The sequence below is a fragment of the Leptodactylus fuscus genome, chromosome 6, assembly GCF_031893055.1.
Source record: "Leptodactylus fuscus isolate aLepFus1 chromosome 6, aLepFus1.hap2, whole genome shotgun sequence".
In the NCBI taxonomy this organism is placed as follows: domain Eukaryota; kingdom Metazoa; phylum Chordata; class Amphibia; order Anura; family Leptodactylidae; genus Leptodactylus; species Leptodactylus fuscus.
The window spans coordinates 141,411,461-141,437,979 of NC_134270.1; the positions used below are offsets into that span (position 1 = coordinate 141,411,461).

The following is a 26,519-nucleotide window of genomic DNA, read 5'->3' on the forward strand; positions in this document are numbered from 1 at the left end:
GCTGAATTCGTCGCTTCTATATTTTACGTCATCACCAGCCATTATCTGACAAGCTCCGTTCGAAGACAAGATGGCGACGGAAGGTTGGTCGGGTGCGTGACGTCACGGCCTATCACAGCTCGCTTATTCTGAGGCCGAGAAGGTAGGCGGTAATTGTCGTAAAGAGAAACGGCGTGTAAGTAGCTGAGGGACGGTCGGAGGCTTTGTGTTTGGGAACGGATAGTCGTGCCGAGGAAAGAAGGACGGCTCTGGGAATAGGTGAGCGCCATGTTTTACGTTTGCGGTGCGGGCGGAGCACTAGTAATAAGCGTGTGTGTATATTGAGGTATATATGTTGTATAAGCGTCATAGCGCGCACAGTGTGGGCCCGTGTGATGCTACAGGATGTTGTGTATCCGGGTTTCCGGAAGTGCTGCACATGTTATGTATAGTGGGGTGTAAAGCTGAGGGAGCTCTGTGTGCTGGTAGGACATAGACAGTCACTGGAGAGGTTGTGTGTTCATACACAGTCTGCAATATGGCCCTTCCTCACTTTGTGTCAGGGGGACCCTCTTGGCCCCTTTAAGGTCTGGTAGGGACTGCTGCTGCTCTATTACTACTCTGTATAGCGTGTTTGTATGGATTTGTGTGTGGGGGGGGGGGTGACACATAATAATATATACATATATACCCATAGTGGCCCCTGCGCACAGTATTGTGCCCCATAGTGGCCCCTGCGCACAGTATTGTGCCCCACTGTGGACACCCATAAACAATTATTATACTCTGGGGTCTTTTCAGACCCCAGAGTATAATAATCGGAGACCCAGGGGGCGAAAAACATAAAATACTCTGTTGCTCACCTATCTCCCGGCTCCTACGCTGTCGGCCTCCGCTGTAGTCCATCTTCATTGACGTCAGACGTCACATGACCAGGGACGCAGGCCGGGGTCATGAGACGTCAGACGACTAGGCCTGAAGCCTGCCCGGATCGTGGAGAGGTAAGTAACAGTGTTTTTTATGTTTCTTACCTCTCCCGGGCCTCCGATCATTATCTGAAAAGACCCCAGAGTATAATGATAGTGTTTGTGGGGCCCGCGGTGTCACTTACTGATCCCAGCCCTGCCAGGATCGGTAAGTAAATAGGGCCCGTTTTACTCCAGCCGGTAACTGCCTATTAAGAAAAAATAAAAAACCGCAGCGGTAGCGGCTGTCATGGGGCCCCTAATGGCAGCTGCCTCTGCTGCTATGGCGGTAGTCACTACTTCTGTGTGCAGAGGGATATTTTTGTATATATATTTGTGCTACCTCAGTATACAGTGGGATAATATATATATTATGGAGAAAGGTCTTTTTTTTTTTTTTTTTTTTTTTTACAGCACTAATATCAAAAGGAGAAAACCATATCTCCCGAAGTAGCACGGTGGAACCCCAACTCCAATCTAGGGTTAGGTTAGGTGAGCTAGGTTCTCAATATCGTTTGTTGTGCATGCTGAGAAAGCAGAACTGCCACATTTGTTAGGCCTGGTTCACATCTGCGTTCTGGAAGTCCACTTGGGGACCCCCTGAATGGAATACCGAACACATTTAAAAAGCAGTTAGCAAAGAAACCACACAGTCCCCATAGAGTATAATGGGATCCATGTGTTTTTCATGCGGAAAACACAAGGACCCCAGTATAGTCTGTGGGGCCTGTGTAGTTTCTTTGCTATTTGCCTTTCAATGCGTTTGGTATTCCGTTCGTGGGGGGGGGGGGGCGCAAGTGGACTCCCCAAGTGGACTCCCCAAACGGAATACCGAACACAGATGTGAACCAGGCGTTAGTCTGTGTACAGTCCATTTTTAGTTTTCTAGTTATTTTTTTAACGCACCAAGTCATAACAGACTTCCAACAGTAGTGTGAACCTGCCGTTGGCTGAAGACTTTTCCAATCTAGTGAAGTAGGAAATTGGAGTATGTGGCAATACCAACCTTTTACTTTTCAAAGGCCCTTTAAAAGCAGCCGCCTAGTTGGTTGCTATAGACAAATGCTTCACTTTTTCTTATCACCAGTTTTAATAGGTGATGAGATAACATGGTGGCTTCATCTAAGGCTGGTCTTACACGCAAGTTGCTGATCAGCAACATAGACTCCGCAGATGCCCGTAAAATGCCGCACTCGCCCATAGAGTTCTATGGGCGAGTCCGTGCAGTGCCGTGAATTACGGCCATTACGGACATGTCCTATAAAGTGCGGACCTCGGTTGCGGCCCGGCACACCACGGATAAAATATCCGGTGGTGCAAGAGGCCGCATTGAATATAATGTGTCCGCAATTGAAAACCCTCAATTGTGGACCATTTGCGGTCTTAAACTACGGTCGTGTAAGACCAGCTTAACAGGATATTTCATCATTGCAGAGCCATCACTGCAGTTTGCTATGAATGGGGCAATCAATATGGCCACAACTTTAGGCGTGATGAGTCTTGGCAGAGGGATACAATGGGACGGATTTACTAATCCTGACTAAGGTTCGATTCACATCTGCCGTTCCGTTCCCCTATCTACATGAAATGCGCAAAGTGAAAAGTCCTGCAAACAGCACTTTTCTCTCTGTATTTTTTGTGTGGAAACCACATGGACCCAGTCATAATCTATGGGGTCCACGGGTTTCCTTAGGTAACTGCGTTGTTTTTTTTTTATGCAGATAGGTTTCTGTTCAAGGGGGCGGGGGGCAACGCCCCGAACGGAAACCTGTACACAGATGTGAATTGAGCCTAAGACTGCAAACTCATTCTCAAACTGCACCAAATTTTATATTTACCATTAGACACTTTCATAAATCTAACACAGTTTAAGAGTGTCCAGTCTAAATTATTCCAAAAAATTTACAGGAAATTTTTGTTGCATTTTTTTTTTTTACACAATGTTATGTTCCTGGCAATACCCCCTTGCCAATAAGCCACATCCATTCCCTAATAAACTTCGCCCTATCATCAGACAAGTCATAAAAGGTGTCTAAAACACATAATAAACAAGGTTCAAGGCATGTATGCCAGTTTTTAGGTGCAGGCTATGCCAGTAGTCTAGCGTATTTTAAATAAATATTTACAAATGTTTACAAGATAAAAATTTGTAAGATTTTGCAATTTTCAGGAAATTTCCAACTTTTAGACAACCTCTTTGAATGTAGGAATGTGTTCCTGTTGAAAAGAAACCATTAGTATTCTGCTCTCCAATAACGCGCTCAAAACAATAGTGGTGAGGTCACATCTCTTGACTGCCGTGTCTAATGGCTTCAGCTTTAGAGCCATAGGATGACGTGGCTGCTCGGCCAAAGGAATATGCATCGCTGTGGACAACTGTGTGCAATTGAGGATTAGAAAGTTGGAGAAACGTTTGTGCTGCAGAGCTTTGTGTGCATTTGGCTCCGATAGGCTATGGGTGATAATGCCATACAGAACCTATTATTTTGGAAACAACCAAGCCATAAGAAGCTTATTTTGAAGCTGCTGCTTCCTGATGAAGGTTTGTCCTATAGGGGGAGCGTGAGAAGTGGGAAGCCCATATGTATTTCTGTTGGTATTTCATTATGGTCTATGATTTGAATATAACTTTAGGAATAATTTCATTGACTTCCATCTATTGTGTTTATTTCTTGCATTTATTGTGCATCCAAAAAAAAATGTACGGTATATTTGCTCTAATGTTATATTGTGTTTTTTTAATGTGGTATTTGTGAGATAAATATGCCAGGACTAAGCTTCATTACCAAGGACAACCACTATACAATGTACAGCGTTGTGCTTGGTGAGCGATGACCTAAGGATAGGTCAGCAGTATATCAGTCTCAGAAAACCCCTTTATTTACAAATTCTTTGGGAGCTGTAGACTTTTAAAGTGATCTTGGCCTAACATCTTTAGCTTTTAAGAGATCGAATCCTTCTTTTTTTTTTTTTTTTTTTTTTTTTTTTTTTTTATACCACACTAGAAGAAGGAACAAATAAAAAGCCTTCAAATTATCCTGGAACATTTATGTTTGACTGGAGAATCTTCTTGATAGAAGAAGGTATATCCAGCACTCGGCAAACTGTAAAAACTTTACAAAATGTACATTCTTTAAAATAAAAAGGGTTTCAGACGGAAAGATAGGTTCATAACCTTTGGATGCAAGATAAAGGAAGAGACTTTTCCTTAGGGAATCTTTTGAAATCAGTTTTGCTGAAATCTGCGGTGACATAATTTGCGCCAAATTTGTCTAGTTTACGTTTGATGAGTTAGGCGCATCTATAAGTCTGATACGTCTATCCTGAAATGTTACTCAACGTTCTACACCAACCATTGGCTTGACTGAATTTGCAACAAGGAGCAAGTATTGAAGAAATCAAAATTTCTTTGCATATCAGTTTAAAAACTCATATCTGCTTTGCAACATTCTTTTTATGCCTCAATTGATAAATAATTGAAAATAATCAAGGGTAAAACGTCATCCCCGGAAGAACACAAACCGAAACAAACCCGAAAACATGCATCTAATCTAATAAATATATAATAAATTAGTTGTGTAATTCATACATCTTGGAAAATAAAATTCACAACCCAATAAGGCTCTCAGGTCCAGGTTACCAGATTCCAATGCCCACTCCTATGTGACTGGGCAACTGTGTCAATAGCTACAGCCCCTCTGTTGTCTCTATCGTGATTGGAGTTGCCACGTAGGGGCTAATGGTAAAGTGTATATCACACAAGATGGTATACACCACATGACTCGAATTACAGTTTATATAACTAACCTGAGAATAAGCTTCCGACTAAAATTCATAAAAAACAAACTTTGCATCTAATTAAATAATAATACTATAATTAAAAATAAGAGTCAGCATCTTTTTTCTGACTCCGTCTGCACCCAAAAATTGGACACATCTCAGACATTTCAACCTACTGGAAAATGGCTGACTTTTCCTCTTAAATAATTATTACAATTAAAAAAAAACAAAAAAAAAAACATCATGGTCAACTAAAAGAGACCGTTAATAAAGGAGAGGTATGGTGAAATTTTACAAATGCTTTCCCCTTGTTGGTCCAGAGGATGGTAAAAACCTTTTAAGGCATAAACCAACTTGCCTAAAACAGGAAAAGTTTTCACTTTATGAGCTGCGGTCAGAGGAGATCTCCATTCAGAAGAACAATTTTATATGTTTTCAAAAGCTATCTAAACCTCTGGAGATAGAATGTTTTATTTTCCTCCAACCGTTTTTCTTCTGGGTTAAACCTTTTACATATGGGAATTGTTGCGGTGCTTTTTTTTTTTTTTTTTAAGGAAAGTCATCAGCGGAACCGTTTCTTTTTGGTTGTGGCGTCTCATTTTTCCAGTTGGTGTAATTCAGCTAATGGACAGTTCAGTTCCTGAAATACATTGAGGTCTTATTCAGGCTTATATATTACAGGGTTTTTCGAGGATCATTACCGAGGAGCCGGGTAGCCAATACGCACAGAATTTAGCTGCTTGCGGATACCTTTCTATGGATATCCATAGGAAATGAGATTGACATATTCATAAACTATATTATACATACATATATTGTTCATTTAAACCTGTATAATAAATTGTTTTACAAAAAAAAAAAAAATAATTGTATTTTCTAGCACTTAGGCAGTCTTTTTTTTTTTTCTCTCTTCTGTAGTCTTGTATTGAACATTGTTAGCTTAAACATAACCATTACTGTTCTAAACCATGTACAACTGAAGTAAAATAAAAAAAAATTAAAAAAAAGTTAACCACTGTATTGTCATCATGCTACCGGAAATATATTTTAAAATGCGTGGCCATTTTTTTTTCTTGTGAAGTTCCATTGGGATTTGTCAAATATGTCTCGTCGAAGGAACAAGAGTACTAGTCCTACCAGGAACCGAACAGACAGTGATGATCCCAAAGATTTAGACAGAAGAATTTTTGTTGGCAATTTACCTACAGACATTATGAGCCTCGCAGATATGGAAGACCTGTTTTCCAAATATGGAAAAATTCGAGGTTAGTATTGCTTTATGCGATTTCATTGATTGTAATTGTAACCAAGCGCCTGGTATATGGAATGGTGACTTTAAACTCCAGGCTGTAAAAGTGCATGAAAGTCATAAAGGGGTTTTCCAGACTTAATAATTGATGGCCTGTAATTAAGATAAGTCATCAAACTGAAGATCAGTAGGAAAGGTTGAAGAGTCCTTCGAACGCCGTGGCCTCTTCACTACTTACCAAACACGGCACCGTACATTTGTATAGCGTCTGTGCTTGGTATCATATCTGAGCATAACTTGAATGAGAATGATCTATAAACTGGCCATGTGACCGATAACGTGACGTATTATGTACTATACGAGTGCAGTTGTGTTTGTATAAATATTCTTGAAAGAGTTAAATAAAATTAAGTCTCGTCACTAGTTCAGTGCTACGAAGGATCACATGACTGAATCGTTTTTATATTTGGTTTTATTTGTCTATAAACTGTCGGACAAAGTTTTGGGATTTTTTTCCCCCTCTTTATCTGAAGTGAAAATGTCTTCCAATTACTGAAACATCTTGGATTTACTTACCTTTTAAAAACGTTCTTGTGTACACCTCAAGGCAATTTGGATGGGGCTTTTTCTTCCATTTTGCTGTAACAGTTGTTCATTTTCCAGCACACTCCATGTTCCACCGCTATGGCTTTGTCCAGTATGAACGGAAAGAAGATGCTGATGCTGCTATCGAGGGTGAAAGAGGCCGCGTGTATAAAGGGAATAGATTAGGTAAGGCAATCTGTAGCTGATAAGACTTTAGAACCATATACATACATACATACACATATATATATATATATATATATATATATATGTATATATTTACATATATATATAATTTTTTTATGTAAATTTGTGCAATATGTTCATAGCCTATACACGATTATGAAAAGACAAAATACACTATATGGAGAAAAGCATTGTGACACCCTTCTTCTTTCAGTTGTATAAAATCCAGCCCCTTGCAGTGCAAACATTTGTGAAAGTATGGACTTGTTCTAAAGAGGCCACTGAATTTCTGCACGGTACTGTAATAGGATAACACAGCTGCCAAAAGTCAATTCTTGGAATATCCTCACACTTAGCTATTCCATGTTCAACTGTAAGTGGTATTATAAAAAGCGGTAGACTCTGCCTCAAAGTGGTAGACCATGTAAAATCACAGAAGGTGGTCAGTGAGCGCTGAGGCACATGGTGTATCGATGTTGCCAATGCTCTGTTGACTCCAAAAGTGCAGAGCTTTAACTCTCCTTTGGCATTACCATTAGTGCAAAAAAATGTGCCCCCAGCGAGAGCTTCATTACATGGGTTTCCATAGCCAAGCAACTGTGTGCAAACCTTCCATCACCAAGCACAATCCCACACATCAGAGTGGTGTAAAGTTTGATGTCGTTGCTGGACTCTGGAGCATGGAAATATGTTCTATGGAGAGAGGAATCGCGCTTTGCTATCTAGCATCCTGATGAATTAGCCTGGGTTTCGCCGATGCCAACAAGTCAGAGTTTGAAGAACGTTATGGTTTTCACAGTAAAGTTTGGTGGAAGAGGAATAATACAATAGGGTTGTTTTTCAGGAATTGGCCCCTTTGTTCCAGTGAAGGAAAATTTGAATACTTCAGCATACCAAGACATTTTGTACAATTGAATTCCTCCAACTTTGTAGGAACAGTCTGAGGAAGGCCGTTTTCTGTTCCACCTGACAACAAGGTCCATAAATGCATGGTTGGTGGAGTTTGGTGTGGAAGGACTTGATTGACCTGCACAGAGCCCTGACTTCAACCTCCTCGAATTAGAACGGAGATTGCAAGCTAGAACCTTTCATCTGATATCATTGGCCACTCAAATTTTCTTCTGGATGAATGGGCAACAATCCTCACAGTTGCACTCTGAAATCTTTTGAAAAGTCAGCCTTGAAGAGTGGAAGCTGTTTTAGCAGCAAAGTGCTGGGGCAAGTCCATATTTGTTCCTATGGGTTTAGACTGGGATTTTATAAAAGGCCCTATAGGTGTCCTAAATTTTGTCCATATAGTGTATATGTTGGCACATATACACTCACTTTTTTTTTTTTATACATACAGGGCCTTTTAATATTTTATAATCTGTTGCTTCATGAGTTAGTGGTCCTTTACTCAATTGTAGGTTGCTGGTGGGATGTCGGCATTGCATGTTGACGGTCTGCAGCCTTTATTACACAACAGCTGAATTTAATAGGCTTGCCCTCTGGTGGGACAAAATTTAAAAAAATGCTACATTGTCAAAAATATACATAATTCTTCCTGAACTGTCAATTTATTTTAATTAACCTGCATGGTGAATGCGGTTTAAAAATAAATAAAAACACCCAATTGCTGGATCAAATATGTACGTATTCTAAAATGTTGCCAATGAAAACATCACGTTTTACAAAAAAAAAAAAAAAAATCTTGCAGCTCCATAAATTAAAAATTACAAAATAAAATTTATGGCGGATGTTTTAATCATGCAAAAGAGAAAAAAATTGTATTGCTATAATCAATCTGACCAATACATGTCTATACAGCATGGCAAACACCATAAAATCAAGGCTCAAAAGTGACATTGATGTTTACACTTTTCAGTACATTATTTGTATCCCCAGATGGTTGCATAAAAAAATACATGTATACAACTCGTAAGAGACAAGCGCTCATATCTCAATGTTGAAATGAAAAAGTTATTGCTCTCGGAAGGGATTTAATAAGAAAAAAAAAAATGTAAGTCCTGATAGTCCTCCTAGGAGAGATGGTAAGAGTCCTCATTAACCTGCCCACCCACATTGATAGTATACACACCGATAAAGAGAGGGCTGACAATCACCCTGACTGGATAGGTTAATCTGTTCTCCCTGACCTATGATTCCTGCCAGGGTTTACTTTCATTTCTCCCATTTATACAACACTTACGTATTCCGAAGAACTTTTCTAGATTCCATCTTTTACTATCCCTATTAAAATCATAGGAAGAACATACAAACTCCATGCGGATGTTGTTGTTGGTCACATTCCATTTAGGACTCCAGTGCCTCGAGGCAACAGTGTTAACCACTAATCAGCTGTGCTACCCCATTCTTCCTTTTTCTCTTACAACATTCATGGTGTTTCATTTGACTTTTCAGGAGAAGCAGTTATAGTGTCACACTTCATGTGTTCACACACAGTCATATGATCAGAAATATTCTGCAGTTTGCTCTAATGCATACTATATTTGTAATTTGTAGTTCTGATTGGTGGGTGGAGACCTGCTGCCATAAAATGCATGCAGTAAGTAGAGAAAGAAACTTCCGTAATTCTTTCACTCAGGTACAGCCCCTTAACTTGCAGGACATATATACAGAAGTACTGATGTGAGTGTTTTGATTGTGCTAGATATCTTCTCTGTCTTTCTTTTCCAATCTTCTGCACCTGCTCACCCCTCCACTCTCCCTGGAACTGGAAATAGCCTTACATTCTGCTGTAAACAATATAACTCTCTAGATCACCAAACTTCTTTCCGTCTATTGTAGCCTAGTCTTAGATACGCCAGCAGGTCTGCTGTAAGGCATTACATATAATGCAAATCTGATCATCTGAAAGGTTACCCTTCACCTAATTAGGGTTTGTTCACATCTGCGCCTGGGGTCTCTGTTTTGCAGGTTTCCGTTTCCTGCCCGAAACTGGGTAGGAAACGGAAACCTGCAGTCATTTTTCAAACCCATTCGTTTGAATGGGTTTGAAAAGTGTCTGGCCTTGAGCGCCAGTGAGCCTTTTCTGCTCTCCGATGCGAAACGTGTTTTTTGTTTGTTTGGTTTTTTTTTTAACCGGACACAAAGTTGCACATGCAGGACTTTGTGACTGGTTTAAAAAAAACACGGTTTCGACGCGGAGAGCACAAAATGCTCACGGCTGGACACGGTCTGCCAGGTTTCCGTCGTCTGCCGGCAAAAGATGGAAACCTGAAAACGTAGAGCGGACGCTGGTGTGAACCCAGCGTTAGCTGTTTTGGGTGTAACTAAATAAGCTGCATAACCAATTTGTGGTTAGGATCCAAAACCTATGCATATGCCCGGCTATTTTGGCAACCGTAAGCGAACAAAGTTATAACTTACCCGAGAGATGAGTCTCTGAGTATGTTTCAGCATCTGGTGAGCATGGCATGCTCACGGGTGTCTGTGGCCCTCTGTGTCATTGGGCACAGTTTTCATGCTCTGAAGCATAATTTACTAAAAGTTGCCTGGTTGGAAGACTATCATAAGCAAACCATTGACCCTTGCTCGCCAGCACTCCTGATGTCATTGTACATGTTATATTATTGATTTACTGTTGAACTCTTCCATTAAGTCTTTTCTAAAGGTTGGGTTATATTTAGCTGCCTATAAATGTTTTCTATTCTGATTTACCTGTAGCCTGTTTAGTTTGCTTTAAGTATAAATAACAAATCTGTTCATTCTTTCTGTGCCGGTACATGTATCACTTGTTTCTGAATAACAGCAGGTACACTTACAATATATTAAACTTGAAGCATATTGCTATTGACTGCACCTCTGTTCAAACTACTAGGCCACGTTCGGTGCATTGCATTAAAACATACTCTGACAAATCATTTTTGAGTGGTAGCCTTGGGGATAGGGAGGTCATGTGCCTTCATACAGTTCTTTTTAGGACAACTAGTGACCGCAGTCAGATATATCTTAGTGCTTTTCAGCATCCTGCCTAATATATTGTCTACTAGCTTCTGCCCACGACTTAGTCTGCGGGTTGTTGGTGATGAGCCGCTTTATAATTAGCCAAATGTGGTTGGTGGTGACCCGCCTGCGTCCATGTTTCGGCTCTGCTACATCTGAGCATATGCACAGCAGCCCCAGCTGTATGCACATCCGTATGGAGAGCAGAGCAAGCTGTGGTACCGTGCTGCCTCAGCTCGACTACATCGGGCAATTTGGATCACAGGAGTTGTCTTGTCTGAGTGTCCTAGCTGCGTCTGTGTTAGATACGGCTGAACAGCTGCCGGTGAAACTTGACACAGTTCGCTGCCGCCCCCCCCCCTCCCCCAGCACAGTTCGAAGACCACATGCCCCTGTGTTACGCACTAGCGCACTGCCTCAGCTCTGCTACATGTGCTAATTTTGAATACAGGACTTGTGTTGTGTGAGAGTGTCTGAGCAGCTTCTGTGTTCGACACGGCTGAACGAATGTTGGTGAAATGTGCAACAGTTCTCCCCCATCCGAGGCAGAACAACAGATTCCCCATCGTATTCACACTGAAACTGTACAGCCAATGTGCTCCTCTTGTCCAGATACAGCCTGTATGTTGTACAGTCTCCTGATCTTCTATGAGACTCCATTTTCTTCAGCTTTTACACGGTCTGGCTCCCTGTTTAGCTCCGCCCCCTAATTAGTGTCTAGCTCCGCCCACCTCATAGCGTGATCCTATGGGATGGCTTAAGGGCCTGTGATAAGGTCCTCAAATGTAGTGTGTATCTAAATTCGTGCTTAACGGTCATGTAGTGACGTTATTTACCAGGATAAAAAGTAGCCTATGTGTTAATCGAGGTTACAATCTATATATGTGCATTGTGTATTTTTTTGCCACAGCAGATTACAAAAACTGAAAATTAGAATGCATAGTAATAATTTTCTGCAACTCTTGGACCCAAGCTTCCCTGGTCACCATCTAGTGTTTGTTACTCTGGTTTCAGTCTCCACATGTGATCTATATAGTAGTCATGTGTCAACATAGTATGTCATTACTGGACGTTTGTACATGGATCAATTGGTGGTGGTGGGGGGGGGGGGTTTGAGAAAGATGCTGTAGGTATTGTGGGTTTTTTTTTTTTTTTGTTTTGTTTTGTTTTTGCTTCTTAACATGATTGCCCTCTGCTTGAAATGCATTGCAATTGCCTTGCTACAGTATTACACTGCTCATAACTGTGACGATGATCTAATACTTTTTCGTGTGTGAATTTACCCATATGTGTTAGTTTATGGCATCCCGCATTCAATAAGGGCGATGGAATATAAAGAGGAAAAACGCTGGACCCACAGTTGTCATCACCAGACATGATGGCCACATATCTTGGTTAGCAGAAAAGCAACGAAACAAAAATAAATCAAAATGTAATTCCATTGACCAAACTCTCTGTTTGCGCGCGATTTCTAATTTCTCCAAATTTAACCCATGATATTATAAAATATTTGCTTGTAGAATTTCTTTTGAAATGCACAGATTTGTCAAATTAAAAAATTGAGGTTTTGTTTTTTCTTTTTTGTTTTATTCGTGGGGTGGAGTGGAACGTACTAAGACAGATAAATTAGTTTGTGGAAACGTGTATATCCAGTGTTGGTTGGTCTACATGCTTACTAAATTCAATAAAACATAAAGATTATAGCTCTACTGAAGTTGCCAGCAACCGCATCACCCGCAAGGTTTTTTGTGTCTTGGTCTCACATTTTGTGCCAATCTTGGGGGAAATACAGCATGCTATGTTGTACATGCTCTTCCCTGCCATGCAGATTGAAGTTTGTCATTGATCACTTTTGCTTATTCTTCGCTATAGGCGCATTTTACCATTAAAGGACATCCTATTGTAAACTATTAAATTTCTTAAAAGTTTACAAAATGAACAGTCTGCAGCTAACAAACAGGAAATTAAGCTTCACTTGAAAATTCTATTTGGATTTCGCTGCTTACTACAAAGCAGAATTACCTCTACATTAAAAAGGCAAGACCGCTTTCTCTTTTTTTTTTTCTTTTTTTTTTTTCATCGTACAGATTTCCCATATATACGGTATGGTTTCTCACTCTGAAGACTTTTATAAAAAAAAAAAAAAAAAAATCAATAAAAAAATTATAGAGTTGACTGGAACTTTTTCAATTTTGTAATTTGAGGCAGTGAAACATGAAATATTCTGTATAGTACTTCAGGTAATGCTATGAGAACGCCTAATAAATATCCGTTCAATACATTTTATGGTGGCAGTTTATTTCTTTCTAGAATTGTGTTGGTTTTTGTGACTACTTTCTAGTTATTGAACAGATGGGTTGATTGTGCTTTTCAGATGTAAACAAGGCAGCGGAAAGAAGAAATATGTATAAGCCTCCGTCCAGGTCAAGCCCATCTCGAAGGTAAAGTACTTGAGAGCCAAACTTGGTCTTCTGTTGGTTGGAATTCGTGGATCGGTCTTTCTTCGCCGTCATTTTTACGGTTACGTAGCTGGACGTCTTCCTACTTTTGCAATGCACCAACCATTTGCCAGTATCACTAAGAATACGGCACAGCTTTGGAATATCTCTTTGCGTTCTCACCGTAATACGTTTTTATAAAGCTTTACTCGGCAAAGGCACTTAAAACAGTCCAAAAACTCACATTTAAAATAATACTCAATATTTGGTCTTGTGTGTCTGTCTTTATTTTTTTTACTCCCCCCCCCCCCCCCCCTTGGTTTAATAACAGATTTCTTTAAAATTAAAATCTGCCTTCTTTAATTCAAATCCACCAAACTGTTACCAATTTCCCTTTCTGAGATCTTTTAATTATCTTAAAAAAAAAAAATAAAGCAGAATAAACCATTTAATTTTACAGATTCTTTGTTAGGGAGCGTTGTCGTCTTGCTCTGAATGACGTTCATTGAGGATCAACTTTTATACATTTGATGGAGACTGATATCCTCTAAATTTGGCTTAGTTTTCAAAAGTTCCGCAGCAACTTGACCCTGAAATGGGTTTTAAATGGTGGTGAGGGGGGAAAAAAACTTCTTTGCATTTGTCTTGCAATTAAAAAAAATTAGTTTCTAAAAAATAAACCAACCTAAATGTTCAAAATTTGCAGTTCCAGCAAGTGATGCATTCTTCCACGTTACAGATATTATTAAAATCAGCGCTGCTTCTGAGGGGGTGGAATAAACGTTAACAATTTTATGTTCGAATGACTTTTTTTTTTTTTTTTTTTTTATATATATACCTTTTAAACACTTTTAAAGATTTTTTTTTCTAACCATCATAGTTCTGACAATTTTGTCTAGGTAGGTAGCAAGTGAATACAACCATGAATTCAGGAACTTTCTAAGGTTGACTATTTGTCTGTCACCACTAAGCTAGTTGGTCAAAAATTTAAAAAAAAAAATAAGAAACCAACAATTGTAATTTTATATTCACAACTGTTTAACTTGTCTACAAATGTAAATATGATTATGTTCATAAGACATCCCGTTTAACTTAATTCATTCACTATTTCAAAGAAGTACAATTATATTTATTTTATGAGACTTGTGAGATCTGGTAGTCCTGCTGTAATGTGTGACAGTTTGTTTTTGGGTTCCCCCCCCCCCCCCTTTATAGTTAATAGTAGTAAGGTAAAGCCTACATCAAATGTTTTGACTCTTTCTAACCGCGTCAGCACACTGTTTTTAGTTTATTTGATCAAAAGCAAGAAAATTAATATTAAAATCAAAAATTACTCATAATTTGGGAGAAAAAAAAGAAAGATCTATTTTATTTTTTGGAAAATCGCACAGCCTTCAGGAAGATATTTTCCTGAATTAAGTTTTGTTTTTTGTTTTTTTTTTTCTTTAGGCCTTTTAGAGGAGAGGATGGTGCTAAAACTACTCTAATATGGTTTGTTTTGTGAATTCAGTGACACAGAAAATGAAAAAGGAACGAGAACTGTTAAAGAGGACTTTTCATGGTTTGGGGCACAGGCAGTTCTATATACTGCTGGAAAGCCGACAGTGCACTGAATTCAGCGCATTGTCGGCTTTCCCCATCTGTGCCCCGGGTAAAGAGCTTTCGGTCCCGGTACCGTAGCTCTTCACAGTCAGCAGGACGTTCCTGACAGTCTGTCAGGAACGTCCTTCTTCACAGCAGCGCCTATCGCACTGTACAGTGTGAGTGGGGAGGAATGCCCCCTCCCCTCCTGATAATACTCGTCTATGGACAAGCAGAGGGAGGGGACGTTCCTCCCCACTCTCACAGTACAGCACTATTGGCGCTGCTGTGGAGAAGGACATTCCTGACAGACCGTCAGGAACGCCCTTCTGACTGTAAAGAGCTACAGTACCGGCACCGATCGCTCTTTACCCGGGGCACAGAGCGGGAAAATCGACAGTGCACTGTCTGCCTTCCAGCAGTATATAGAACTGCCTGTGCCCCAAACCATGAAAGATTCCCTTTAATAATGCGATAGATCCCAAAGTCATATTTCTTTGAAGTTCTATATTAGTCATTATCTCATTTACTGGAGTATTTCATAGGACAAATTTATTCAGACCCAGACCAGTGTAATTCTATCTCATGTATGGCAGCCCTTTTTATTTATTTATTTATTTATTTATTTATTTTTGTTTTCTTGTCTACTTTTGGGCTTAGGATCCATTAAAAGAATTTAGTTACTGCAACTTTTTGTATTTTTCTCAACTGAAACTAATAGCTTGTTTTTGGCGCTCCAGAGATTTGTATGGATTTGGTGACAGTCAGGAGCCGAGACGAGACCGATCTCCTCTTCGCTCCAGCCCCAGGAGAGACAATAGAGAGCCAAGAGAAAGAGATTCACGATCCCTTAGGGACTCGCGTGATGTACGGGAATCAAGGGACGTTAGAGACCTTAAAGACTTGAGAGATTCTCGTGATGGAGACTTGAGGGATGGCCATAGTTCAAGGGATGTCAGAGATCTACGAGATGCCCGTGACTCTAGAGACTATAGAGATCCCCGTGATTCAAAAGATCCAAGGGATTCAAGAGATGTTCGCCTCCGTGAAACCCGTGATACAAGAGATCTTCGGGATTCATTGTATGACCGCTATAGAGATGTTCGTGACGCAAGAAATCCATACAGGTATGAGATGATTTACTTTTTTTATTTTATTTGACTAAATGATGAATTTAATGAAATATTTAAACACATAGGAGTTAATTTATCCTGACTGTTATTTCTACAGTCTGTTTTGCTGGCATGTGTTATGGTGCAATCTACTCCAAATTTATGTACCAAATGTCACGTAATGTTTGATAAATTTGGCAGAGCTACAGGTTTATCACTTTTGTCCTGAGATGTTTTTACCCTTCCTTTACCACCCTATTATTGTAGTGACTTTGCAACATGTAAAAAAACAAAATAGTATTTTATTTTTTTTTTAAATCTGGTATATAGACAGCTAAACAGGGTTATCGCGCTTACAAAAAGATGGCTCCCATTGAAATCAGGTTCTGGTCCAAAAAACCTGTGTGAACTTACCTTTACACCATAGACCTCAAGTCCAATCTCGTGGACCTCAATTAAATCTAGGTTGTTCTGTGCAGGATCTTTGAAACTGCTTTAGCATTTAATGTTCTTGTCTTATGGAGCCCAAACAGTCTAAAGTTGCTAAAAATGGGCAAAGTAAACATACTTAAAATTTGTTGGGTCGAATTTAGCTGCAGAATGTTTGTTTGTTTTAGCCAATAGATGTGTCCTTCACACTACCGTTGTAAATGTCCGTTGCTGTCTCCATCATATGTTACCAGCAACGGACATTAAATTGTCACAGATAACAGGCACTGTGTTCACTCCCATTGACAATAATGTAAAAAACATGATGGAAGCCATCTTCCGTCATGTTTGCTTATTTTTGTAACTGAAGAATCCAGCACCTGCAACATTACAGAATAGTGGATTCTCTGCAGGACAACGCTGAATTCCAGCATGCTTTTCAATGTTGCCAGTATAACAAGTCAGTTAGTAACTTTTTTTTTCCCTCCTAGATATTACTTTACTAAAAGTTGGAAGCATTTAGGTCCAACAGCAAGTCTTCCATGAAGTGCAGACAGACTGTGTAAAGTTACACAAGGGGAGCCCATTGAGTGTTGAAGTGCAAAAAGTCACCAATGCCTTGCCAACTCTGTATGTGTAGAGTTCCAGTTCTACTCTGGCATTGCCATTATCGCACAAACTGTGCACCACCAAGTGCTTTGTGGTATGGGTTTCAATGACGGAACAACTGCATCCAAACCTTACAGCACCAAGCATTAGTTGGAGTCCTACAAAGTGCAGTGCCTTCTCTATATGCTGGACAAGTCAGGAGAACATTACCCACCTGACTGCGTTGTGCCGAATGTAAAGTTTTGTTTTGTTAAGGAGGGATTAGTTTTAATGGGTTGTCTTTGGCCCCTTAGTTCTAGTGAAGACATTTTGGATAATTCAATTCTTCCAGATTTGTTGGAACAGTTTTGTGAAGGCTTTTGTCCCAGTACACACAGCATAGTCCTTAAAAAGGACCTTTCACCACTTTTGGGCACATGCAGTGTTACATACTGCCAGAAAGCCGACAGTGCGCTGAGTTCAGCGCACTGTCGGCTTTCCCGATCTGTGCCCGGTGTACAGAGCTTACGGTGCCGGTACCGTAGTGCTCTATGGTCAGAAGGGCGTTTCTGACCATTAGCCAGAGACGTCCTGCCTCGCGGCGCCTATCGCGCTGTGCTGTGGAGCCGGGAGGAACGCCCCCTCCCTCTGCTCACAGCGCTCGTCCATAGACGAGTATTATCAGGAGAGGGAGGGGGAAGTTCCTCCCCGCTCCACAGCACAGTGTGATTGGCGCCGCGAGGCAGAAGGACGTCTCTGGCTAATGGTCAGAAACGCCCTTCTGACCATAGAGCACTACGGTACCGGCACCGTAAGCTCTGTACACCGAGCACAGATCGGGAAAGCCGACAGTGCGCTGAACTCAGCGCACTGTCGGCTTTCTGGCAGTATATAACACTGCATGTGCCCAAAAGTGGTGAAAGGTCCTCTTTAAGACATGGTTTGGGGAGTTTGGCATGGAAGAATTGACTGGTCCCATACATGAATGGACAAAATGCCCCACAGACTCATTCCAGAATCTTTAGAATGGGATTTCTTTAAGTCCTGTAGGTGTCCGAATACTTTCATCGATGCACATTTTAGTTCCTGAAGGTGGTGTCTAGAACTTAAAATAGGCTTGTCTTGCATGATGTTGCAAAATTGTCTCAAAAAATCTAATTTCTAGTATGAAAAATCACTCCACCCTGACGCTGGCATGAACCTCTTAAAGTATAATCTACACAAATTATGCATAAAAAAATTGTTCACCATGTCCTTGATATTTGAGGAAGCAAATTTTAGAGACATTTAATGAATTCTCCTCAACTTTGTGCCATAGGTAGATATTCCAATAAAACCACATGATTTTGTATCTTCTCTTACAGTTTATATTTACATAGCACATTTACTAAAAACTTTTACATTGTGGCTAAAATATAGTCATAGTTTTTGCAATGTATAATATTTTCTAATATTTGTGAGCATTAGTCTATTAAACCGAATATTGAAATGCAACCAATTTGTTTCTTATGTCTTTAGCGGCTTCATTCTTAAGGCGGGTTCACACCTGCGCCTGGTCTCCGCTTTCAGGTTTTTGTCTTCTGCCCGAGAAACTGGACAGAAGATGGAAACCAGCCGTCTCTTTTTAAGCCCATTCATTCTTCTGGTCTCTGTTGCGAAACAGTTTTTGGTTTGTTTTTTTTTTGTTTTTTTTTTTTAAACCAGACACAAAGTCGGTCATGCAGGAAGTTGTGCCCAGTTAGAAGGAAGAAAAACCTTTCGCCGTGGAGGCCACAAAAACGCTCAGGGGTTTCCGTCTCCTGTCGGCAGAAGACGGAAACCCACAAAGCAGAGACTGGGCGCAGGTGTGAACCTGCTCTTAGTAAGGATCCATTTCACAGATCAGGGTTTGCTCTACCGGTGCCACATACACCGCATCTAATAGAAATTTAAATCTAACAGAATTTATATGAATACGTTTAAAGCAAAAAACAGAACCAAGGCACATTTACCCTCCTCCAGGACAACTCTAAATACTCAAGTGCCTCGTGTGTTCACACATGCCTTTTAATGCCAACGCCAGGAGGCTGTTTTTCATAATGCATAGACTACATTTTTCCCCCTATTTTATTTTATTTCATTTATTTATTTATTTATTTATTTATTTTTAGATCTGATGATTCATTTGATGATTATTACCGGAAGCGAGAGGAGTACGTTGACCGTTACAAAGATTCCCTGGATAGGCACCCAGAAGGTGTGTATTTTTTATCTTGTACTCCAGTTGCGATTTCATAAAGCCATTTGTCCTTCATAAATGATCAACTGAGAATAAAATACAGTCCACATGTTTGTATTGCTAGCCTATCTCTTACTCATATTACTCTTTAATCACATGGCACTTGACAGTTTTTAACACTATGGCCAGTCTATGGAGATATTTGCCTCTCCGTTTCGTATATAACAATCTGTGAATGTGACCCATCATAAAAAATAGACATATCCTTTTTCTGGCTGTTTTTCAGTCAGTCATAGACTTGAGTATATGAGAGGACTGTGAAATTTGTCTCCATTTTTTTTCAGCCTGTTTTTCACAGGGTCATGAACACATGGCTTCATTATCAGTAGCTGGATCTACAATCTTTGTTTAGTGTTTCCCACCTTTTCAGACCCAGGGCACACCTGGTAAACAAAAAAAAAAATTGTCTGGGTATTCCTACCAAATAACTTTTACCGAAATATAAAAAATGTCCAAAGGACGCAGATAGCAATATAGTCTTCGTCCCAACCAGAGTAGCACAGCCCCCTATTGGGTTTCCGAGGCACCTCACTGGTTTAGATATTTAGCCAGTTCCTAATATTTGACCTCATTGTTTGTCCCTGATGTAATAAGACACACAAGTGATGAAAGAAATGGTTGGTTAACCATTCAGCAACCTCTAATAAGTTTTCTATTTATTATTGATACCAAAAATCTAGTTGGTGGGAGCAAATTTTGTGTTGTCACTTTAGCAAAAAGTCAGAAACAGTTGTTTTATCCTCTTAACCCTTTCAGGATTAAGCGTCATTGATGCCCCAATGCTCAGGCCAAATTTAGCACTTTGGCATGCATTGCTTTACAAAGTAATATCTTTTTCATGGCTATGCGTATTTCAAATATTTTTACCGTTTTTTTGTTTGTTTTCAGGACAAATAAGGCTTAAAATAAGTAGCATCATTTAAGAGTTTAATTTTTTTTTTCCGCTAGAAATGGAAAAATGTTATAAAATGTGAAAAAAAACGTAAATTTTGCCTAAAAGAAAATAGGTTTTATATATACAATTGCATATAAGCATATTAAAATTAGACTTTGTAGTTCTTCTGATCAAGTCCTGCTGGCACCAATGGGGTGGAAAGACTGTTTCAATACTATGATCACTATAAAGGGTTAAATTTTGTTGATAATCCTAAAAGCTTCCCTTATCACTTCTACATGAGCAGTTGTAAATCACAGGTCTTTGACTTTTACTTGACTGCAGTTACAGGCATCAGATAAAGTGATGCAGGGTCTAGGGGTTAAAGTGAGTTTACCATGGTATAAAATGTTTCTAATCACCTGCAAATGACCTAAAATAGAAAAGGAAAAAAGAAAACTTATAAATAACATGGATAAATCTTTTCCGTTTCTTAGGCTCCACATTTGACATTATGTGAACTCACCTCCTCCACCATCCCTGTATGGGGCTCAGAACTTGCCCATAACACTCTCTTGTAGAAGTCCATTAATCTGTTCAGTTTACAGGTTCCTATGGTCTTTGTGGCTACTGTAAACTCCAACTCCTGAATGCTTACAGACAAGATTACTGCCCATAATAGAATGAAAAAAAGGTCTTAAAGGGATTCTATCTTTCAAACCCTTTTTTTTCTAACACGTCGGAATAGCCTTAAGAAAGGCTATTTGTCTCCTACCTTTCGTTGTCTTCTCCGCGCCACCGTTCGCCTAAAATCCCTTTTTTTTTTTTTTTTTTTTTTTTTTTTTTGTCTGCATGTAAATGAGTTATTTTGGGTGGGCTCCAGCGCTCAAACAGCACTTAGGGCGTCCCCAATGCTGTGAGAGAACTCTCCAGCGCTGCCTCCATCTTATTCTGGAAGAGGTCTACACCGCGTCTTCTTCCGGCGGTTTCTTCTAACTTCTAGGCCTAGGACAAGCTGAATGCGCATGCCCGCTGGCCACGAGAAAATGGCCACTTACAATACTATGCGCAGTTGGCTTGCCCAAGGCCTAGAAGTTAGAAGACACCGCTGGAAGAAGTGGCGGTGAAGAACTCGTTCCAGACTGAGATGGAGGCGGCGCTGGACAGTTCTCTCGCAGCATTGGGGCCGCCACCAGTCACACGAAAGAACTCCTTTTATATACCGACAAAAAGCAGATTTTAGGTGAACGGCGGCGTGGAGAAGACAACGAAAGGTAGGAGAATAGCTTTTCTTAAGGCTATTCCGACATGTTAGAAAAAAAAAAAAGGGTTTGAAAGATAGGATCCCTTTAATTCTGTATATGTGTGTATAATATTAATGTAATAAACATCTCATAACTACTGTTCACGATATTTATTTTTTTAAATTAAAATAAAAGCAAGAAAATTAGTATTTTGGGTAGAAATGCTAATAATACTGTTTTATGTAGGAATAGATTTTGGGTAAAAGAGTACTCCCAGGCAACCTAACTCTATTTATTTTTTTGTTTTGTTTAAACTCCCCTACAAGTGAATGGAGATACTCGTGCATGCACGGCCCCTTTCTGTTCATGTAGGATTGTGAATGGGGCACTGTTCTCCAGATAGATTGGGTTTTACTTGTGAGAGCCCAATTTATGGCATAACCTTCTGAGATAGTCTAGTATCCTAAAATGGGAACATTCCTTTAATCTGAGCTGTGCCTCTTGTTATGTGTAACGTACATTTGTGTAACTTTCGAGTTCTATCTTTGTAGACCGATACAAGCGTGAAGAGCGTCGGCGAGAGGAACTGTATAGGCAGTACTTTGATGAGCTTCAAAGAAAATTGGATCTGGATCGCCATGTGGACTGTTCAGTTGTTGTTGCAAATAAGCAGTCAAAGTAAGAAGGCATACAGTATGTGCAGCATTTTGCTGAAAATTCAATCAAACTAACTACTAAAGTATTTTTATTTTGCAGGGAATATGCAGAGTCAGTGGGACGAAAGGTCCGTGACCTGGGCATGTTGGTGGATTTGATATTTTTGAATACAGAGGTATCTTTATCTCAGGTCTTGGATGACGTGACTAGAGGGGGCACACCTTTTGCTATAGTAATAACTCAGCAACACCAGACTCATCGCTCTTGCACTGTGAATATTTTATTTGGAACGCCTCAAGGTAATGATATGGATCCTATAAAACCAAGCTCTTTTATTTTATATAGGAGTAGATTGAATTTACTATTGTTCTAACTTCTGACTTGCGTGAGTGGACAGTTTTATGTTTATAGTGGAGATTTGATCGGGCTTCTGACCTGCACCGCACTTGGCTGATTTATTTTTTTTCCCTGAAATAGTTTCATACCTGCCCGTGGATATTACGAGTGTATCATAAAAACCGTGGGACAGTTCCAGGCCCCACTTGTTCTCAGTTTCCTGGTTCAGTCTTATTACACATGAAATTTCTGCTCAGATGAATGCAGTGGTAACCATCCTGTGCCCGAGCATAACTGGATAGGTGTTCCCTCTCTGTGCAGAAATGAGACCAAGAAATAGAGACGGGCAGAGGATCTGTGAGGTATCAGTTCTTTTGTTTTACCCTATTTTGAGCCAACGGACAGAAATTTATTTTTCTTGAGCCAAAGCTCAATTATTTTCTCCTTTAATTGAGTCTGAGCTTTTCAACAAACGTTACATAAATCCAGATCCCAGCTTCATCTCTGCTGAATCCGTCTGTGTCTCCCAAGATAGACTGCAGCTTAAAAGTCTATGTAGAGGGAAGGAGCGGCTGAGAGAGACACATGCAGACAGAGGAAAGAGATCTGATACACTTAAACAATATATTTTCTTTATGATCTCGTATGCATTATTCACATCTGTACTGCTTACGGCTCGTTCACATCAGCGTTGTGAACTCCGTACTTCAGGTTTCCGTTTCCTGCATAAAACAGAGGCAGGATACGGAAACCTGCAGGAGTCTCTCTCACCCATTCATTTGAATGGGTGAGAGAGATGTGCGGCGGTGAGCGTTTTAGGCTCTCCGCCGCGAAACCGGGTTTTATAATCCGGACAGAGTCGGACATGCAGTACTCTGTATCCGGATAAAAAAAATCCGGTTTCGCGGCGGAGAGCATAAAACGCTCACCCGCCGCTCACGGCCAGACCCGGTCTGTGGTTTCCGTCTTCTGGCATGCAGAAGACGGAAACCACAGAACGGACAGGAGAACGCAGGTGTGAACCTAGCATTAGTATTTCTCTGTATTGCTCTCTATAATGTCTGGAAGTGACAGACAGAGAATGGGGAGCAGATGTCCCTTATGTGTTTACTATGGGTGATGTAATAGCATCTAGATTTCACCCACAAGCCTTGGGGCAACTGAAAAAAATTCCTAATACTGTAGGTTACAAGTCATCTAAATTTCCCCAAAAAAGTGTTACTCCTTCTTGGACACACATACCTTATACACATGGAAAGAAAAAATGCTGAAGCTGTTTAACATATATCCTACGTGAGATCAATATGGAGCATGTGGGAATCCATAAATGATTTTTAGAAATTCATGATTGACATATATATATATATATATATATATATATATATATATATATATATATATATATATTAATATTTTTTTTTCTCCCCTCTGATAAATCCTGCTAAACCACAGCAAAATCTGCAACAAAAAAACCACGGCCTCAGCCTTCAAAACTGTAAATTAGAGGAATTCTATACTTTGTGCTTCTGTTTTTTGTTTTTGTGTGTTTGTTTGCCTTTAGTTTTGGGTATTTGTTGATTTTGTATGTGTGTGTCTTGAGTAGATTTTAAACTTGGAATGATTTCCAGACCAGAACTATCACTATCATTACAGAGCATCGGAACATGCCACTTGCAGATGCCATGGTTCTTGTGGCAAGAAGTTTTGAACGGTATAAGGTAGAGAAGCGCGACAAAGACCGTGAAGATGTTGCAAGACAGGCAGCCAAAATGTCTACAGATGCCTTTTTAAGAGAACGTACTTTAGCCTTGGATGAAGGAGTAAGAGCTCCTCCACCCCCTGGGATTATGACCCTGCTTAATTTGCTTGCAGATAATAGATATGTTACTCCTGAGGAAATAGATAAAGTTATACTCTATTTACGTGATCGTAAAGAAAGAATGCTGTCTCTGACTAGCGACCCGTTATCAAGTAAGTAATTGTCCCCATGAAATGGATACGTTTGAATGTTTTCTTCTCAATTTTTTCTATTTTTACTTTGATTTACATTTGACATGCTTGTGCCGTCTTTTTCTTCTCGTAGCACAACTGTCAAGACCGTTGGGCGCAAGTTCAGGACCTTCGCTTGAAGCCTCTTCGACCCATACGAGCAACCAGACATTGCAAATGACATCGCAGTTAACTTCTGGTGCTCCAGCAGCCCAAACTCCAAACAACTCTGAGCTGCAGGCAAAAATTCTCAGTCTGTTCAATAGTGGAACGTCTGCTTCTTCTTCTGTTAATGCCAATCCTTCCAGTTCAGGAGCAACAACAGCCCCGGGCCAGAACTATGGAAATATGCCCTCTGTGCAAAGGGCAGCAGCCCAAATTGATGTTCCATCTCTTGGTCCATCAGGACAGAGGTCTCAGCCCATAGTAAACCAGCATCCTAACTCCATGACACAAGGTGACACTGTAAGGAATGCGGCATCCCGACCTGGTCCATCTCCTCAAGTGCAGAATATGTATGGTCAACTTCGTCCTCAGGCTGCCAGTAATGTACCAAACCAGCGACCAGGGGCATCAGCAGGCATAAACTTTGACAACCCTAGTGTGCAGAAAGCTCTGGACACATTGATCCAGAGTGGGCCACTTTCACACTTGGTAAGTCAGACGGCAGGTCAAACAGTTCGCAGCGGACCCCCACAACAGCCTTCAATGGGTTCATATCCCCGCCACTACTAAATATTGCTCCAGGTCTTACAGATCTCGTGTTGTTAACTTCTAGTAATAACCTACTAGTGGATTTATTAAAAAAAGAAATTAAACGAGTTGTACAATTTCCCGTTTTTGTTCTGTTTTACAAATAAAGCCAGTTAATAAAAAAAATTAAAAAAAACGTAACGACGCAGTGGTTAGCGTCACCAGCTTTTATTTTCAGAAGTATACTGAAAATTTCTGTTTTTCCACATCATGTAAGTCACCAATAATTTTGCATTGGTGAAATGGTTTTGTGAAGACTCTTTGCATTTCCCTGTATGTTGTTTTATCAAATTGTACCTTGTTGGAAAGAACTTTTTAAGTAAAAAGTTATTACAAAAAGAAAATTGTTTTGACTCTTTCCTTGAAATATAATATTTTAGACTTTTCTGTTGATGGGGACTATTGGGCAAATGATAGTGATGACTTATACCAAAGATACACCATCAAATCGGCTGGGAACTGCTCTACAGAAAACAGCGCTGGAAATTGATAGCTCTGTTCTCTGCTGGGTTACTGCAGCTCAATTCTTATACCAATGAACTAGAGCTGCAGTAACTCAGCATGGCCACTACACTGAGAACAGAGCTATCCTGCTTCTCCGTATAGTGTCTGCTGAGGACAGCTTTATACATCCGATACGAATGACCAGTCCTCAAGGATAGGTCATTTACTCGGAAAATCTTAACTCCCATCAAATGGTCCTTTTAATAGCCGTTTTAACACCAGATCCAAAGGGTGTAATAAAATTAGGTTTATTGCATTTTGTGCTGACAGTCTCAAAACAAAATGAAATCGGCACATTAAAGCTGTATGAGTAAGTAAGATAGCATTCAACCACAAAGAGAACCACACTGTAAAGAACTACACAAAACATGAAACTGTTCCCGCAAGATACATAAACAAAAGCAGCCAGTCTATAGCAGTGATTCATTTGGTTCGGAACAGTAATATCTGTACACTGATTTTCAATCTATATCTGTAGTAATAAACCAAAATAAATTAAAGCATTTTATTAATTTACTAGCCATCTAAGGGATTAGCACACTTCATAGGTAACCGGGAGTCACACAAAACATAGAGTGCAGTTTAGGGTTTGTTTTTTAAGATCACATTGGTGGTAGAACTTTCCAAAACACATTTAAATATGTATAAGTATATATATATATATTTATGTATATTGCACAAAGTGAGTTAAAGTAATAGGAGAATCAACGCATTTTGGAATCTTTTTCCCAATGTCATGGTGTCAGCCATATAGTCTGATGCTTGTAGTGCAACTCGATCATTAAAATCGCTTAAGCTGCCACATTTAGCATTGAACTTTTATTACCTCCCACCCGAATATTAGAACATGCCAGTTAGCAACATAGTACTGGAAGATTTTAGAATAAGACTTACTGCTCAGCCCCATATAAGCAAAAGCAATTACTCCGCTTACTCCAGTCTACCAGTGGCAAAGGATTTTCTAGGTCTTCAAACTTTTTTTCTTTTTTCTTTTTTTCATTTTTTTTTATTTTTTATCTTGATAGAATTATTACCAAAATATTT

At 39.8% G+C, this 26,519-nt stretch overlaps 1 protein-coding gene across 3 annotated transcripts; it reads left to right on the forward strand.

Annotated features, from left to right (window-relative positions):
- The first annotated feature begins 70 nt into the window (after positions 1-70).
- Positions 71-25,030, forward strand: NCOA5 (nuclear receptor coactivator 5). Of its 3 annotated transcripts, XM_075277377.1 has the most exons (10): positions 71-258; positions 5,806-5,989; positions 6,637-6,744; positions 13,067-13,133; positions 15,452-15,838; positions 18,991-19,076; positions 21,788-21,914; positions 21,993-22,192; positions 23,883-24,200; positions 24,313-25,030. In XM_075277377.1, the coding sequence occupies exons 2-10, from the start codon at positions 5,827-5,829 to the stop codon at positions 24,951-24,953; spliced, it is 2,097 nt and encodes a 698-aa protein (XP_075133478.1). In that variant the 5' UTR covers positions 71-258; positions 5,806-5,826; the 3' UTR covers positions 24,954-25,030. The 3 variants fall into 3 exon arrangements, with proteins under 3 accessions (XP_075133478.1, XP_075133479.1, XP_075133481.1); XM_075277378.1 differs by lacking the exon at positions 5,806-5,989; XM_075277380.1 differs by lacking the exons at positions 5,806-5,989; positions 6,637-6,744.
- Positions 25,031-26,519: the final 1,489 nt, after the last annotated feature.